The sequence below is a fragment of the Lutra lutra genome, chromosome 3 (assembly GCF_902655055.1).
Source record: "Lutra lutra chromosome 3, mLutLut1.2, whole genome shotgun sequence".
Classification (NCBI taxonomy): domain Eukaryota; kingdom Metazoa; phylum Chordata; class Mammalia; order Carnivora; family Mustelidae; genus Lutra; species Lutra lutra.
In genome coordinates this window covers 51,405,616-51,420,782 of record NC_062280.1, presented here as the reverse complement: position 1 = coordinate 51,420,782, position 15,167 = coordinate 51,405,616, and the positions used below count along the sequence as shown (strand labels likewise).

Sequence of the window (15,167 nt, the reverse complement as noted above, 5' to 3'; positions counted from 1 at the left end):
CACAATAGTCAAACTGTGGAAAGAGCGGAGATGACTTTTAACAGATGAATGGATAAAGAAGATGTGGTCCATACACACAATAGAATATTACTCAGCCATAAGAAAGGATGAATACCAACTTCTGCATCAACATGGATGGGACTGGAGGAGATTATGCTGAGTGAAATAAATCAAGCAGAGAAAGTCAATTATCATATGGTTTCACTTACTTGTGGAACATAAGGAATGGCATAGAGGACATTAGGAGAAGGAAGAGAAAAATGAAGGGGGGGAAATTGGAGGGGAAGACAAACTATGAGACTGTGGACTCCGAGAAACAAACTCAGGGTTTTTTGGAGGATTGGGGGTGGGGATGGGTTGGCCCAGTGATGGTTATTAAGAAGGGCACATATTGCATGGAGCAACAATGAATCATGGAATACTACATCAAAAACTAATGACGTACTGTATAGTGACTAACATAACATAATAAAAAAAAATAAAAGACACAAAAGGATTAATACAAAAACAACAATATCTCCACTACTTAACAGCAAAACAAAATAAAACAAAAACAAAAAAACAAATAACCCAATTAAAGAATAGGCAAAGGGCCTGAAGTGACATTTCTCTGAAGAAGACATACAAGTGACTGACGATATTTGTAAGGATGCTTGATATCGCTAATCACCAGGGAAATGCAAGTCAAAACCACAATGTGACATATCACCTCACCGCTGTCAGGATGGCTATTATCAAAAACAAAACAAAACAAAACAAAACACAAAATAACAAGTGTTGGCAATGATATGGAGAAACTGAAACCCTTAACGCACTGAGGCGGGGGGGATATAAATTATATAGACACTGTGGAAAAAAGTACGAAGTTCCTCAAAAAAATAAAAATAGTTTTACCATATGAATGAGCAACCTCACTTCTGGGTATTTATCCAAAAGTATTGAAATCAAAATCTCAAAGAGGTATCTGCGTACCTGTATTCACTGCAGCCATATTTCTAACAGCCAAGGTATAACAGCCTAAACATCCATCAACAGATGAATGGATAAAAAAAACTGGTTAAGAAAAAAAGTAGTAGGGGCGCCTGGGTGGCTCAGTGGGTTAAAGCCTTTACCTTCAGCTCAGGTCATGATCTCAGAGTCCTGGGATCGAGCCCCGCATCGGGCTCTCTGCTCAGCAGGGAGCCTGCTTCTCCCTCTCTCTCTGCCTGCCTCTCTGCCTACTTGTGATTTCTCTCTCTCTCTCTCTGTCAAATAAATAAATAAATAAAATCTTAAAAAAAAAAAAAAGTAGTAATGATGTGACAGGACAGAGGTGTTAGCTAATGCTACTGTGGCAATCATATGACAATATACAAATTTTTCAAATCAAGTTGTACATCTAAAACATACATTATACAATTATAGCTCAATAAAAAATAAAATATTAAATATTCACACACACACGCGCGTGCGCGCAATATTAAGTCATGGAAGACAAAGAAAGGATGAGGAACTGTTCTAAGTTAAAGGACATTACATAGACACAACCACTAAACATGATAAATGATCCTTGCATTGTATCCTGGACAGAGTTTGGGGGTGGGGAGCATGAATGGAAGACAATGGAATAACAGATGAAACTCTCAGACTGGACTAAGAAACAGTGTCAATCTTAAAACATTCTTATTTTGACAATTGTACCATGGTTATTTAAGAGTGTGTCCTTGTCTTAGGAAATCTACACTAAAATTAGATGTAAAAGGGCACAATTCTGTAACCTGCTTTCAAATGGTTAGAAAGGGTGTATGTTGACAAAGCAAATGTGTAAACAGTAGAGTAAATAAATAAAAGGTGAATTTCTGAATCTGTATTAAGAGCATAAGGGGGATCACTGTACTCTTATATAATTTTTTAAATTTTTAAACAATATCAGGATGCCTAGGTGGCTCAGTCAGTTAAGTGTCTGCCTTCAGCTCAGGTTGTGATCCCAGGGTCCTGGGATCGAGTCTTGCATCGGGCTCCCTGTTCAGTGAGGAGCCTGCTTCTCCCTCTGCTGTTCCCCCAGCTTGTGCTCACACACTCACTCTTGACAAATAAATAAATAAATTCTTTTTAAAAAATAAAAGATTATCAAAATAAAAAGTAAAAAGGAAACATACATATATCTAATGGAATATCATTTAGTCTTTAAAAAAAAAAAAAAAAAGGAGGGGCGCCTGGGTGGCTCAGTCGTTCAGCGTCTGCCTTCGGCTCAGGTCCTGATCCCAGGGTTCTGGGCTCAAGCCCCGCATAGGGCTCCCTGGTAGGTGGGATGCCTGCATCTCCCTCTTCCACTCCCCCTGCTTGTATTCCCCTCTCTCGCTGTGTCTCTTTCAAATAAATAAAATCTTTAAAAAATAAATAAGATAAAAATAAATAAATTTTAAAAAGGAAATCCTGCAATGTGTACCAATATGGATGAACCTTGAGGACATCCCGCTAAGTGAAATAAGCCACGCCCAGAAGGACAAATGCTGTATGAGCCTATTTAAAGGTATCCACAACAGTGTAACTCTTAGAAGCAGAGAATAATAGAATGTTGGTTACCAGGGGCTGAGTGGAGGGGGACACTGGGAATTGTTAATCAATGGGTATAAAGTTTCAGTTATGCAAAATGACTAAGTTGTAGAGATCTGCTATACAGCACTGTGCCTATAGTTACCAATACTGCATTTTAAGCTTAAAAATCATTTAAGAGTGTAAGATCTAATGTTAAGTGTTCTTACCACAATAAAAAAAAAATAAAAGGAGATGGGACGCCTGGATGGCTCAGTCAATTAAGCGTCCAACTCTTGGATCAGCTCGGGTCACGATCTCAGGGTCCTGAGATTGAGCTCTCTCTGTGCCGGGCTCCACACTCAACACAGGATCTGCTTAAGACGACTCCTTCCTCTCCCTTTGCCCCCACCCCATCTCTAAAATAAATGTTTTTTAAAAGTAAAAAACATGGGGCGCCTGGGTGGCTCAGTGGGTTGAAGTCTCTGTCTTCAGCTCAGGTCATGATCTCAGGGTCCAGGGATCGAGCCCTGCATCGGACTCTCTGCTCAGCAGGGAGCCTGCTTCCTCCTCTCTCTCTGCCTGCCTCTCTGTCTACTTGTGATATCTGTCAAATAAATAAATAAAATCTTAAAAAAAATAAAAATAAAAATAAAAAACATAGAAGGGGTATATTAAAAAGAATAGGTGGTAAACTTAAGAATGAAGGATATGAAGCATGTCCATGATAATTCTGGAAGTACAGGAAAAACAACACTGCTTCTGAACAAAAACTAGACGTGATCCACAATGGATATGATTCAGCGCTCGGCATCTGCGAAGCAGCAAGCACTTAGTAAACACCAAAATGGAAGCTGTTTGTTGCTCACCCAGTGATACCTTGAAGTAAGTCTGATCAGCAATCTATTGTTTTAACAATATACACTTCTTTCTAAACATGGATATCCTCTTGTGGTGGGTTGTGTACATGTCTGCCTCTCCCTGTGACCCTGTACTCTCCAGACAATAATATTACTACAAAACCTTAAATGAGTATTTCCTGAACCGAACTAAACCAGACTTCCCCAAAGTCTGACAAAAAATGTTTTTCAAAAGTCTATAGACCTTTCTTGCCAATATGTGTGAAGTCTGTAATATCGAAGTTCTTGTAGCAACAGGAAAAATGAATGGTGTATTTTTTTTCTCTTACTGAAAGTATTTTCAAACAGTCTAACTATTCAGATATCAAACTAATATCTACCTATAAATAAAGAATAGTAGTTAGAACTTCCTTGGAAGCTTGCGGTAAGGGTTCAACTCAATTGGGATGCCAAGCCAACTGGGTATTCATATAATTTGGCATAATTTTACTAGTCTTTTATGCTTCCAAGGTCTGGGCTTAATATAATTTTCACCAAGATTTGTGGTTTTAGGTTTCCTCTGTTACCTTTCAGACATGACATCACTTGGGCATATTTCTTCTATCAATTAAACTCATAAAATATACAATGCTGAAGAAAATGAAGCAAGCACTTTCTGACGGTCTCCACAGCCAAAAGAAACAGAGCTCAAAGAGTTGAGTCCAGACGGTTCAAAGTGGAGGTAAAGAGAAAAAGGGAAAAAGAGGATGGGGAGGGCAGATGGAGACAGAGACAGAGAGACACACGAATCTCCCAATGAATCTTTTTTTATTAGTTATTGAAATTTTCCGCTTGTCTACATTTCCCATCACAGGACCAGCTAACAACTAGAACAGAACCTGTGAATCAAAATATTTCCAAATATACATTCTGAATGGAATAAGTGAACAAACAGGCTGCCAACTCATATGAATGGAGAGCCAGTATTCGTCTGAATTTTCTGATTTTTCATTATATTCCCTCCGGCAAAGGCAATTGCAATTGAGTTGCTAATTAACCTGTATATATCCCTACATGGGGAGTGTTCAAGGAAACCGTCTATCTCCTGTGACCTTTAAATAGAAATATTTCTATGTTTATCCCAAATTACCCCCTCTTTTTCATAAACCTTCAATAGATCATTGCCAATGAGTTAAAATGCCAATTCCTTAGCCTGGCCTTTAATATATTACATAAACCAGCTCTAAACTGCTTCCAGCCAGACTCATCTATTCATTGTTTCCTAAACAAACCATGCGCTCTTAGCACCGAGCCACAGCTCAGAACATTCTCCCTCCTCCCCACTTCCACAGCCCATCCTCTAGGTCTTACTCACTGCTCTTCCACAGCCAGACCCCATCATGAATCTTGCATAGGTTTTACCATTCACTCTAGCCTCTCAAGCTCCATACTTTGGTTTTGGTTAGACTCAGGACACTTGCATATGACGGGCGCAAGAGCACACATACGTGTATTTTCTCAATCGAATCATAAAAACACTCGACATAGAAGTCAGAAGACTGATTCTAAATCCTGGCTCTATTACTAGGTTTGGATAACTTCTCTCAGCCTTGGGTTCCTCATCTGGAAAATGGGGCTAATAATCCTTGAATGCCTCCTGAAAGGTTTAATGAAGATGTGTCCTTTATCAGCCACAGATCTTCTCCAAATAGTTTAAGGATCTTTCTGTATGTGATAAGTCTAGCCCATGATAAAGGTACTGGACCACAGCTGTAGGAAGTTCCGGAGGCATCCTCAAGTTTTCTCTCAATGAGGTTAACATTGACTGACTACTCACTACTGAGCCAAGTTCTTTACAGGAATTAATTTAATCTCCTAACATGGAAGGCAGGTCCCAGAGCCTATCATCTTTACCAACCAGAGTACCTGTGAGACAGGCCCCCAACTATGCATTGGCCAGATGAATTCCATATCATAGCCTCTCTCAGCTAGTCTTCCATTGGAGAAAAGACCGAACGAAGAGCGGGAACAATTGAAATCGGTGTTTCTAGGAATCGGAAATGCTTGACTAAGATGCCTGTATGGTGCACTGCAAGCTAAAACTAAAGCTGTCACCATTTTTACTAGCACGGCCATCGAAATAGGCTCCCAGCTGAGAAGCTGAAAGGTACATTCTTAACCCAAGTATAGTTTTCTCTTTTTACAACTTCAAATAAACAAAGAAATACAAAAATCTTAAACACAACAATCCAACATCTTCAGTTGTTTTTGCTTACAGAATGTGCTGAAAAGTAAAACTGAAAGTCTATGGTTGCAGATTATTTTTACAGAATCTGCAAATTTAGAAAGTCTTTATTTTATAGGTAATTATTTTCTGGAGCCTCAGATCTTCAAGACAAAACTCATGTTAAGGAGCTTCTTCAACATCTCTCTTCCCTCAAAAGTGATACTCAGGTGTTAGCTATAATGACCATCTCCTCATTCTTTTTTCTCCCACTCCTTTACTCTTACCCTTTTCCTTTTTTTACCTTTATTTTTTACTTTCTGTTTCTCGCTTTCTAAATTCAGTGTTAATGAAAATTTCAGTCAGTATCTTATCTGATGGACAGAAAGAACTCAAGCTTTGAGAAAAAAAAATTTGAGAAAAAAAATCTTTAATATATTTTTCTTCATAGTCTTCCCCCCCCATAAGTTGGACCTTATAGAAATAGATTAGATTTTTCAGTATCTTTCCATATGGAAAGTTCAAATACATGGAGTTAAGAAGAAGGAACACACATAAAACAAAATACAGCTTACAACTCTCAATTCCGATGACTATAAAAGATCTGAGTTCATTTTGTCTAACTTGGGGGCAGAAAAGGGAAGAAGAATAGAGGACAGTGATCATTTTAGAAATTATATCCCTAATTCAAATAAACTGGAAAATGAACAGAAATGAGTTCTCCTTGTTGCGAATCAAAGTAAAAAGTGCTTTAGCTTCCAACTACACAATTCAGAGATCTTTTTTTATCTCATACCACAGTGGTTTAAAGTTAAGAGGTCACATTATTTTCTTCCCCCAACAATTAAAATTGAAGGTAAAATGCTACTGTTGAAATAGAAGAACTTGGAAGAGCTTCCAAGAGCTCCACTCTTCTAGAATACCTCTGACTTTACAAGCCAACTGGTAAAGAGTTGGTGTTCCCATATGTCTAAGTAAAATCAGGACAACTGCTGTGAACACAAGTATTTGCTGCACTAGAGCCTAATCAACTCTATGGGCCACAGGTGTGCACACAGAAACCAGTCTGCGGGAACTAGGTAACTCCTCAGAGAGTAAGGTCTTAGTGCAGAGTCTCATCGACAAACCACATCCAACTAATCACATCCGAGATCCCTTCCAGATTCCAATTCTGCTATTTCTACTAATGATTCTATTTCTCTTCTAATCAATCATATGCAAAATTTTCTCTTTACCCCTAAGGCCACCAAGTCACCAGAATATCTTCATACTTGGCCTTTTGCTCTGCTTTTCAGGTACCGTCTTCATAGATTCGAGCAACAGCAATCTTTTCCTCCAATCAACACCCAGAACATTCCCCAGACCCTACACACCTGAAAAGATCAACCACCTCATGGGACTTCCCCTACCGTTGCCTACCAGATAAAAACCAAACTCCAAAATTCAAGATTCTTTATTATGTGGCCTCTCCCTGATTCACAAGTATAGACTACATGTATTTTAGGTCAGTTCGAAAACATCATAAAAACTAAAACCTGAGAAAAGTTCACTCATAACCCCCCTGTGGTTAAAAAAAAAGTCACTTTTTTCACTTAATAAGCTTCCTTTTCAATGGCCTTCCGAACTTCAAATAGGTGACCATGAAATTTTATCAGTACAGAACTTTCTGCCTTACTCTTGTCCTTTGTTTAGTAAACACTTTTTCATGTTTCTGTGTTAATTTGTTCTGTAATACCTCGATTGATCAGCCTTACTGACCAGCATGTCACTCAAGGTCTCCGCTAGATCCTCTAGCATCTCTGTGCAAAGTGGAAAAAGGCCCATCTTCTGAGAAGGATTGGCAAAGCCCCTCCCGCAGGGCACATCTCCCATAAAGACACGTAGACACCCTGATTAAAAAAGGCTATCTATGAAGGAGGAAAAAAACCCCCTGTGCATAAACAGGCAGGGCAACATGGTTTGGGAGTTGGAGTCAGTCCTACCTCTTACAACTAGCTTGTTTGGTCCCAGGCAAGTTGCTTAGCCACTACAGACCCCAGTTTCTTTGTAGGGATAACAGTCACCACTACCTCATTAAACCACTGTGAGTGGTAAATCACCAAAGGTCCTTAGAACCGTGCCTGGCACGGAACAAACACTCAATATTTTCCTCCCGAGTAAAAATTATATCAATGTTATCTACATCTCTGTGCTTATTTTTAAATACTTAAAAAAATTAGTCCCATGAGGGAAAAAATGTTTATCAACAAGGATCTAAATCTGAACTCTTCATCTCTTTATGTAAATTCACTAAAGATAGAGGTGGTCAACAGAATGATGACTATTCAGGAAATGTCATTCCTTTAAGATAATGATCTCAGGAAAAACAGTGAAATTTGTTCTGGGGGTATCTTAGGAATAAATACTTTTGTAAGTTCACATTTTAGAGGAAACGTGAGTGTTGTTTTCCTCAGCGCACTGGGAAGGGTCAATCGGGATGACCCTCGAGGCCTTGCCAGCTTTGGATGTATATGACCCAATTTTGCCATTAAACCACCCTCTACCCCATCACAAAGCTTCTACTCCAGAAAAGACAGTTTCTTTCCTCTTCCCCAAACATGCCTGACCTTTGATGTAAGCTTTTGCTCCTCTCATGCTTCTTCACTTTACTTCCACCAGAAGCACTTTCCTCACCCTGAATAGCAACTCTGGCCGTCACCCAAAGGCCCAGTTAAAATCTGACCCCTTCTTTCAGGCTCTTAGTGCTCCATGGATTTCTTTAAAAACTCAAAACTTTTATTTATTGCCTATGTCACTCCTTATTTAAGTCTAATGGCATTAAGCAATCATTCTTAAAAATTAAAAATCACTTTCCCAGGGCACCTGGGTGGCTCAGTGGGTTAAAGCCTCTGCCTTCAGCTCAGGTCATGATCCCAGGGTCCTGGGATCGAGCCCCGCATCAGGCTCTCTGCTCAGTGGGGAGCCTGCTTCCTGCTCTCTCTCTCTCTGCCTGCCTCTCCGCCTACTGTGATCTCTGTCTGTCAAATAAATAAATAAAATCTTAAAAAAAAAAATCACTTTCCCTTACATCTGAATACAATCCTTGTCTTCCAAAACCTAGTATGTACACACATGCATATACAGCACCATTTATTTTAGCTAGACCTATAGCCACGTTAACAGAAATCTTAACTGAAGGCATGCAAGACTCCTGGCTTACAACACCGTACAATTCTGGTCACTACTCCATCAGTTTCAGAATTTTTACCACTGGCCAAGCTGACAAATTCATGTAATATAGAATCTAATACCTGATATATCAAGGTGAATGTCATGTCCTAAAATTTTTACTAATCCATTTTAAATAGTTAAAAAATGAAGTTTGGGGCACCTGGGTGGTGCAGTGGGTTGAGCCTCAGCCTTCGGCTCAGGTCAATGATCCCAGGGTCCTGGGATGGAGCCCCACATTGTGCTCTCTGCTCAACAGGGAGCCTGCTCCCCCCCCCCCCCCCCGCACCTGCCACTCTGCCTACTTGTGATCTCTCTCCCTCTGTCAGATAAATAAATAAATAAATAAAATCTTTTAAAAAGAAATTTAAAAAAAAAAATGAAGTCTGAATACAAAGAGGAGAGTGTGCATCAACATCACAATTTTCTTTAAAAATGGTGTTTTTTGTAATCAAGTCCCACTTACAAAGTGTTTTAAATTTCTTAAAATCTCATTTCCTCTTCCAGCTTTAGCTAACACATTTTGCCAAGTGATAAAGGATGAGATCACTGAATCTACATTCTTATCTGGAGATTAAGAGGAGGGAACTAAAATCTGCATTTGGATCCAGAAGACATATTCCCATCAAACAAAGCTACCAGAATAAGCTACAGAACATGAATTAATACCCTTTTATGCTTTCCCAAAAAATGGCAACATGAATATAATACACCTTAGAGGATCAAATTCTTAGATTAAAGAATAATAATATGGTAACAGAGTATATCAAAGTTTAAAAGGCAGTGGGTTTTGTTCCAGTACAGGGTGATGGGGAGCCATGAGGTCATCATATTATAACATGGGAGCAGTCATGATACCCTGCCACCATGCATGATGAGCTCTCATGGCCATCATGCTCACCCGTGACTTACGAGTTTTTCCGGTTTGAAGCCTCATCACCAGTGTGTAAACTGAAGCTGCTCCAGAGACAACAGGGAGAGAAGCAGCTCTGGTGGCATTTGAACTGAAGATACTCAGGCCCAGAAACCATCTGGTGGTGGTGTAAGGAATGAATGGAACCAGATGAAGGGGAGACAGTAGGAGGAGAAAGGACAACTTAGAGGAGGCAAAGACAATCAGAAAGGAGATGACAGAATGGAAAAGAAGACAACGAAAAGAAATCCAAAAAGTGAAGGAAGTGTGAGGAGCAGAGAAAGAAAGGGGAGAGAAGGAGGAGGAAGAGAAAAGAAATGTGAACAATCTTTGGGTATATGAAAAGCAACATGTACCACATGCCTGTACTTCTGATCGCTGTTCATTTGGTTTTTTTAAATCACAGATGCTATCAAATGACCATATACAGAATTACATTCCAGGCACAAATCCATGAACCACAAGAGCTGGATGGAATGTCATTGATATATGTTATTTAAAAACAAAAGCAAACAACTAAGCATCAGGTCAATAAGGGGCATGAAAGTTACTGCCACATTGATTTTGAGTTTCTAGAACCCATGAAGGAAGAGTCAAGGGAAACCCAAATGTTCCGTTCCTTAGCCTGAAACTGTTCAGATGCAAGACAGAAGAATGTGATATGGCTTTCTTAGTTGGTCATTTTCAAGCACATCTGCCAACCAGAAAGTTCAGATACTTCCTGCGTTTCTCAGAAGAGCATTTCCATCATGTCTATCTCTACATTTTGGGTCTATTTTTCCAATTTAAAATGAATTCTAGCAAGATCTACCTTGAGCCAAGTGTCAAGCAAGTCAGGCTGGACACGGATGTCCCTGTCCCGTGCCTTCTAGGGTACAGGACTACAGTTCTCCTTGAATCGAAGATATTTCCATATTTTACTGACTCCTCCACTCTTCCACAAACAACGTGCTCTCAATGAACAGTCCTCATAACTCAATATTAGCCCTAACAAATTATTAATCAGGAAAATGGATCTTTATTGAGGTGGTAGCTGGCCAATAGGTGATACATTCCAGGTAAGAAACGACAAAAAAGCAACTTAAAATGTACTTTATCAATTAAATTCCTTACATATAATTATATCTGTACTAAGGATAAGAATCTCTATTCACACACAAAGGTCATTAAGGGAATTCTTCACACACGACTGGCCTTTCTTCAACTTCCAAATCAGCCTTGTCCACATGTAGAGTTGGTGAAGGCTAGCTAGTGATAGAGCTCTCAGCATGTTGCAAATACCACGAGATGGACTGAAACACTGCTCTTCATTATTGTTAAACCATTCAAAACCCGTTAATATTTTTGGCATCTCCAAACATGGAAAATCCGACTGGTTGATCGGAAGCATCATATTCAAATGTCAAACCCTTCAGCAAACCTGAACTTCATTATTGAGGTATTTATTTTCTATGACCAAAACCCAAGTCAAAGGGATGAGAGGTAATCAGAGGATTAATAATATGAAAAGTCTGCAAGCCACATTTTCACGTCTTACAACTTGACACACAGACCCTACTACCAATGACCCAATACCCATGGGAATCTTCAACACTGACAGGGACAACATCCACGTGCCAGATCAAGCCTAGAGTAAGTGACATAAATTTTTTAGGTTACAAAGAATAAGCAGCAGTGGGGAAGGGAAGGCTAATTAATAAAATATTTATTCAGTTATTTATGAACTTGCTCTGGATGCCATCTCTACCTTGACAGGCTGGAGTTCTGATTTAGCCATCCAGACCTTAACGTTAAGTACAGTGCCTGGCAATTCACAGAAGCTCAAAAATATTTTTCGGTGAATGAATGACTGTAGGTAAGAAAGAACAATCTTAGTGATATTGCACTCATTAGTCATACAGGGGGTCAGCGCCCATCTTTCCTCAGCTTGGTGGCATTTCAGCCATGACAGACTAGAGAAGAATCCTTAGGAGGAAACAAAAGGTTGACAACTGAGCACACTAACCAAAGGAACACCACTTAAAAGCATTCAGTTAATAAAAATGGTCACTACAACATCTTGCACCTCTAAGAACATGTCCCACAGAACACACACCTGAGCTACCACTGGAAGAAGGGAGGGGAGTATGAAGAGTCAACCAGGAATTTCTGAGCTCCTCAAATCTCAAGAGGCGCTGCCTCGACCCAGAAAACAGAGCCTAAATCAGGAAGTCAGCCTCTCCCTGGTTTCGGAAACTCATCTACGGAGTCCTCTGCGCTCTACCATTTGGCAGCAGAATTCTCCTCCTGCGCCAAATGCAGGGCTGGTGTTTCCCCAAAACTATTCAAAGCTGTAGAGCATTGCCCAAGTCATGATCCCATGATCTCCCGAAGAAACTCTCCTTTGACTCACTGGAGATGCAAGTGCTGTGTGGAAAGATACAGCGCTGCATGGCCCAGGGCCAGCCACAGAAGCAAGGTGCTCTGCTGTCCCAGCGTCGCCCAGCGAACGCGCCTCCCTCCGGGTTCACGGAACTCACCGCAGCGCAGAATGTCTTCCTGAGCGGGACACGCTGTTGCCCACGGGGGAGGGCAGGTTGCTCCCTCTGTGCAGATCCTCGATGGACCTACTCCAGGGCTTTGATTTGTCCACCGAGCTCTCCACTGTGCTTTCCATGCTCTCGAAATCAAAACTAAAACAAAAGAGAGATCCCACTCAAGACTTAAAAGTGGACAGTCACACAAATACACGGCTATGCATAACTGGCTCCTTCCGACCGCGCATCTGCACCCGATGGCGGGGGGTCCTCCCAAGCAGAGGAAACTGAAAAGGCAACACCAATGCCAAAAAATGTCCACGGACTCAGAGCTAGCCTCGAAAATCCAAAATGACAAATACTGGGCAAGGCCAACGCACACACGAACAACAGGGAAAAATTAATAGCAACGTATCATTTGTATTTTACTACAAGGTTTACTAACTTACCAACGGCTAACACTGCTATGGTGGAAGGGCAGGGAAACGTCTTCCAGCTGTCTTCATTTTGCTTTAACAAGTCAATATGTAGGCTTATACTAATTTATTCCTACCCATCAATTTTCACTGAGCATTTTCTCCTAGTGTGTTGGCAAGTGTACTTTTCCAACCATATGTGATATATTACTTGCAAAGTTATGGATTTGCTTTGATTTTGGAATCTCTTCCCAATGTGGTGCTCTTTAAAGCAGGACTGGTGTTTCTCTGACATTTTTTGAGGTTATTACTCATGTTGACCATGTTAGAATAAATGGCAAGTTAAGTTGCTCATTCTTGTATAATTTTGGGAACAAAACCTTTAAACAGCCAGGCCTTTGTGTTCTGTGCATTTTCCCATCCCAAAGACAGGAGCTCTGCCTTCTCAAAAAAATGTATTTTATCAATTGTTTCTACCTCTAGTTCCACCCAGCAACACCTGATCAGACAGAGAATAAACAGAAGGCAGCTGTAATTAATACCAGATGGAACGTTTGGACAGCGATCTCAGAAGAGACAGTAACAATACATATTGGCAATAATAAGGATGACTTTTCATAAGGGTACCATCGCCAAAATAAAATATTTTGTTAGAATCGTCATCTGTCAACCAGGCGATGCTGTCCCTCTATTAAATACTAAGCCAGGCGGCAGCCAGGACAGATTGTCAGTGAATGCATCTGGCAAGTTTGTCACGCCTTTGGATGCAGGAAGCAGAGCTGAACAGAAAAGAGGTGGGATTGAGTAATCAAATCCTTAAACACTAAAAACAGAAGCCTACAACTGATATTGGAGAAGTTAAGCCAACAGGGCACCCCAAAGATCACCCGTGTCGTCAACACTCTTGCCAAGTCACTCTGCAGCACCCCCACGTCCTTCAGCTGTCCCACAGGCTTATGCTTCTCTCAGCTCGCCCACCTCATGGAGCAGGAGGAGAAGAAACACAACTTGGTGAAGCATCCTTTTCTAGGAACAGAGCATGAGCCTACTGGTGCACATTACCTGAGCTAGGAAATTATCATAAGCCAAAAGGACAGTAAGAAATTTTTCAACCCATTAGCTTCAAGAAAAAAATGTAAGCTATGTCTCTATATATAATTTATCTAAATAAAGCAACACAAAACCAAAATTAATAAGCAGAGCATGTAAAGGTAATGCCAAGAAAAAAAAAAAAAGTAAAGAAGGAAACCAAAACTCTGAGTTCTGATCTTCTGCTGGGTTTGGTCTTATGCCACACCTAGAATTCCCTCATGGTAACACTGCTCTCTCCCACTGGTCTGAAGTGAGGGTACGCCTGGGAAAGCTGGGTACATGAGCTCTACTGTCATGTAGGTAAAAGGTAAATTATAGCAAACATGTAATACATAGCATGCCATCTTTTTTCACTACAACTGAAGTCTCTTAGCTCTTCCTTAATTCCAAAACTCTTCCTCCAAATTTTAAACTATGCAGCAGGGTAATATTATTGTGTTTTGTCATATAATATTAAGTTTAAGAGAGGTTAGCAGTTTTTGACACAATGGACATAGATAAGAAACAATCCTTGGAGGAACACGCTATAGAACTAGGATTGTATTTCAGAGGACAACTTCTTAGAAAGGCAAGAATGTGTCTATTGGTGTTTCTTACTCTTTTCCATATCATAAACAGGAGATATCAAACCTGAAACTGATCAAGCCAGTTTCAGTTTGTACTGTAATTTCTGCATCCACTAGAAAGGAGTAATTACAGCTTCCTTCCCAAGAATTCTTAAGGAAGTGCTGAGGATTATAACATCTGGTTAAGTCTTAGAACTTCTTTGGAGTGATGCAATATAAAAAACAAGTTACTGCTTTTAAAAGAAGCATTGGGGCGGGGGGCAGGGGGAGAAACACCACCTGGGCCCAAATGTCTTCTGGTCAAATTAAAAATACAGTATTACTTCCTGTGTGTGTGTGTGTGTGTGTGTGTGTGTGTGTGTGTGTGAGAGAGAGAGAGAGAGAGAGAGAGAGAGAGACAGAGACACAGAGAGAAAGAGAATCGGTGGATACTGCAATATTCTTTGATTAAAGAAGTAAATACAGGGGCGCCTGGGTGGCTCAGTGGGTTAAGCCTCTGCCTTTGGCTCAGGTCGTGATCTCAGTGTCCTGGGATTGAGCCCCGCATCGAGCCCCCCATCGGGCTCTCTGCTCAGCAGGGAGCCTGCTTCCTCCTCTCTCTCTCTGCCTGCCTCTCTGCATACTTGTGGTCTATGTCTGTCAAATAAATAAATAAATAAAATCTTTAAAAAAAAAAAAAAGTAAATACAAAAAGAATGTCTCATCCAAATGTACACTTTTCATTTCTGTTGTAAATTCCTCTAGAAGCCTAGCAAAAGGGAAAATTTTATGAATTAACAAGAAACAAGGTTAACTAAATTGATTTTCTTTCCTGGTCTTTTGCAATTCTCCCCCTTCACCTGATGAAAGGTAAGTCAAAACAACACAAATACAAATAAAG

General features: G+C 40.2%; 1 protein-coding gene across 9 annotated transcripts in view; it reads right to left on the bottom strand.

Moving 5' to 3' along the window:
- Positions 1–15,167, bottom strand: part of FMNL2 (formin like 2) — a 320,685-nt gene that overhangs the window by 77,443 nt on the left and 228,075 nt on the right. For all 9 annotated transcript variants that reach the window (XM_047721719.1, XM_047721722.1, XM_047721718.1 and 6 more), the window contains exon 6: positions 12,217–12,369. In XM_047721719.1, the coding sequence (XP_047577675.1) occupies positions 12,217–12,369 (153 nt within the window). The remainder of the gene's footprint in view (positions 1–12,216; positions 12,370–15,167) is intronic.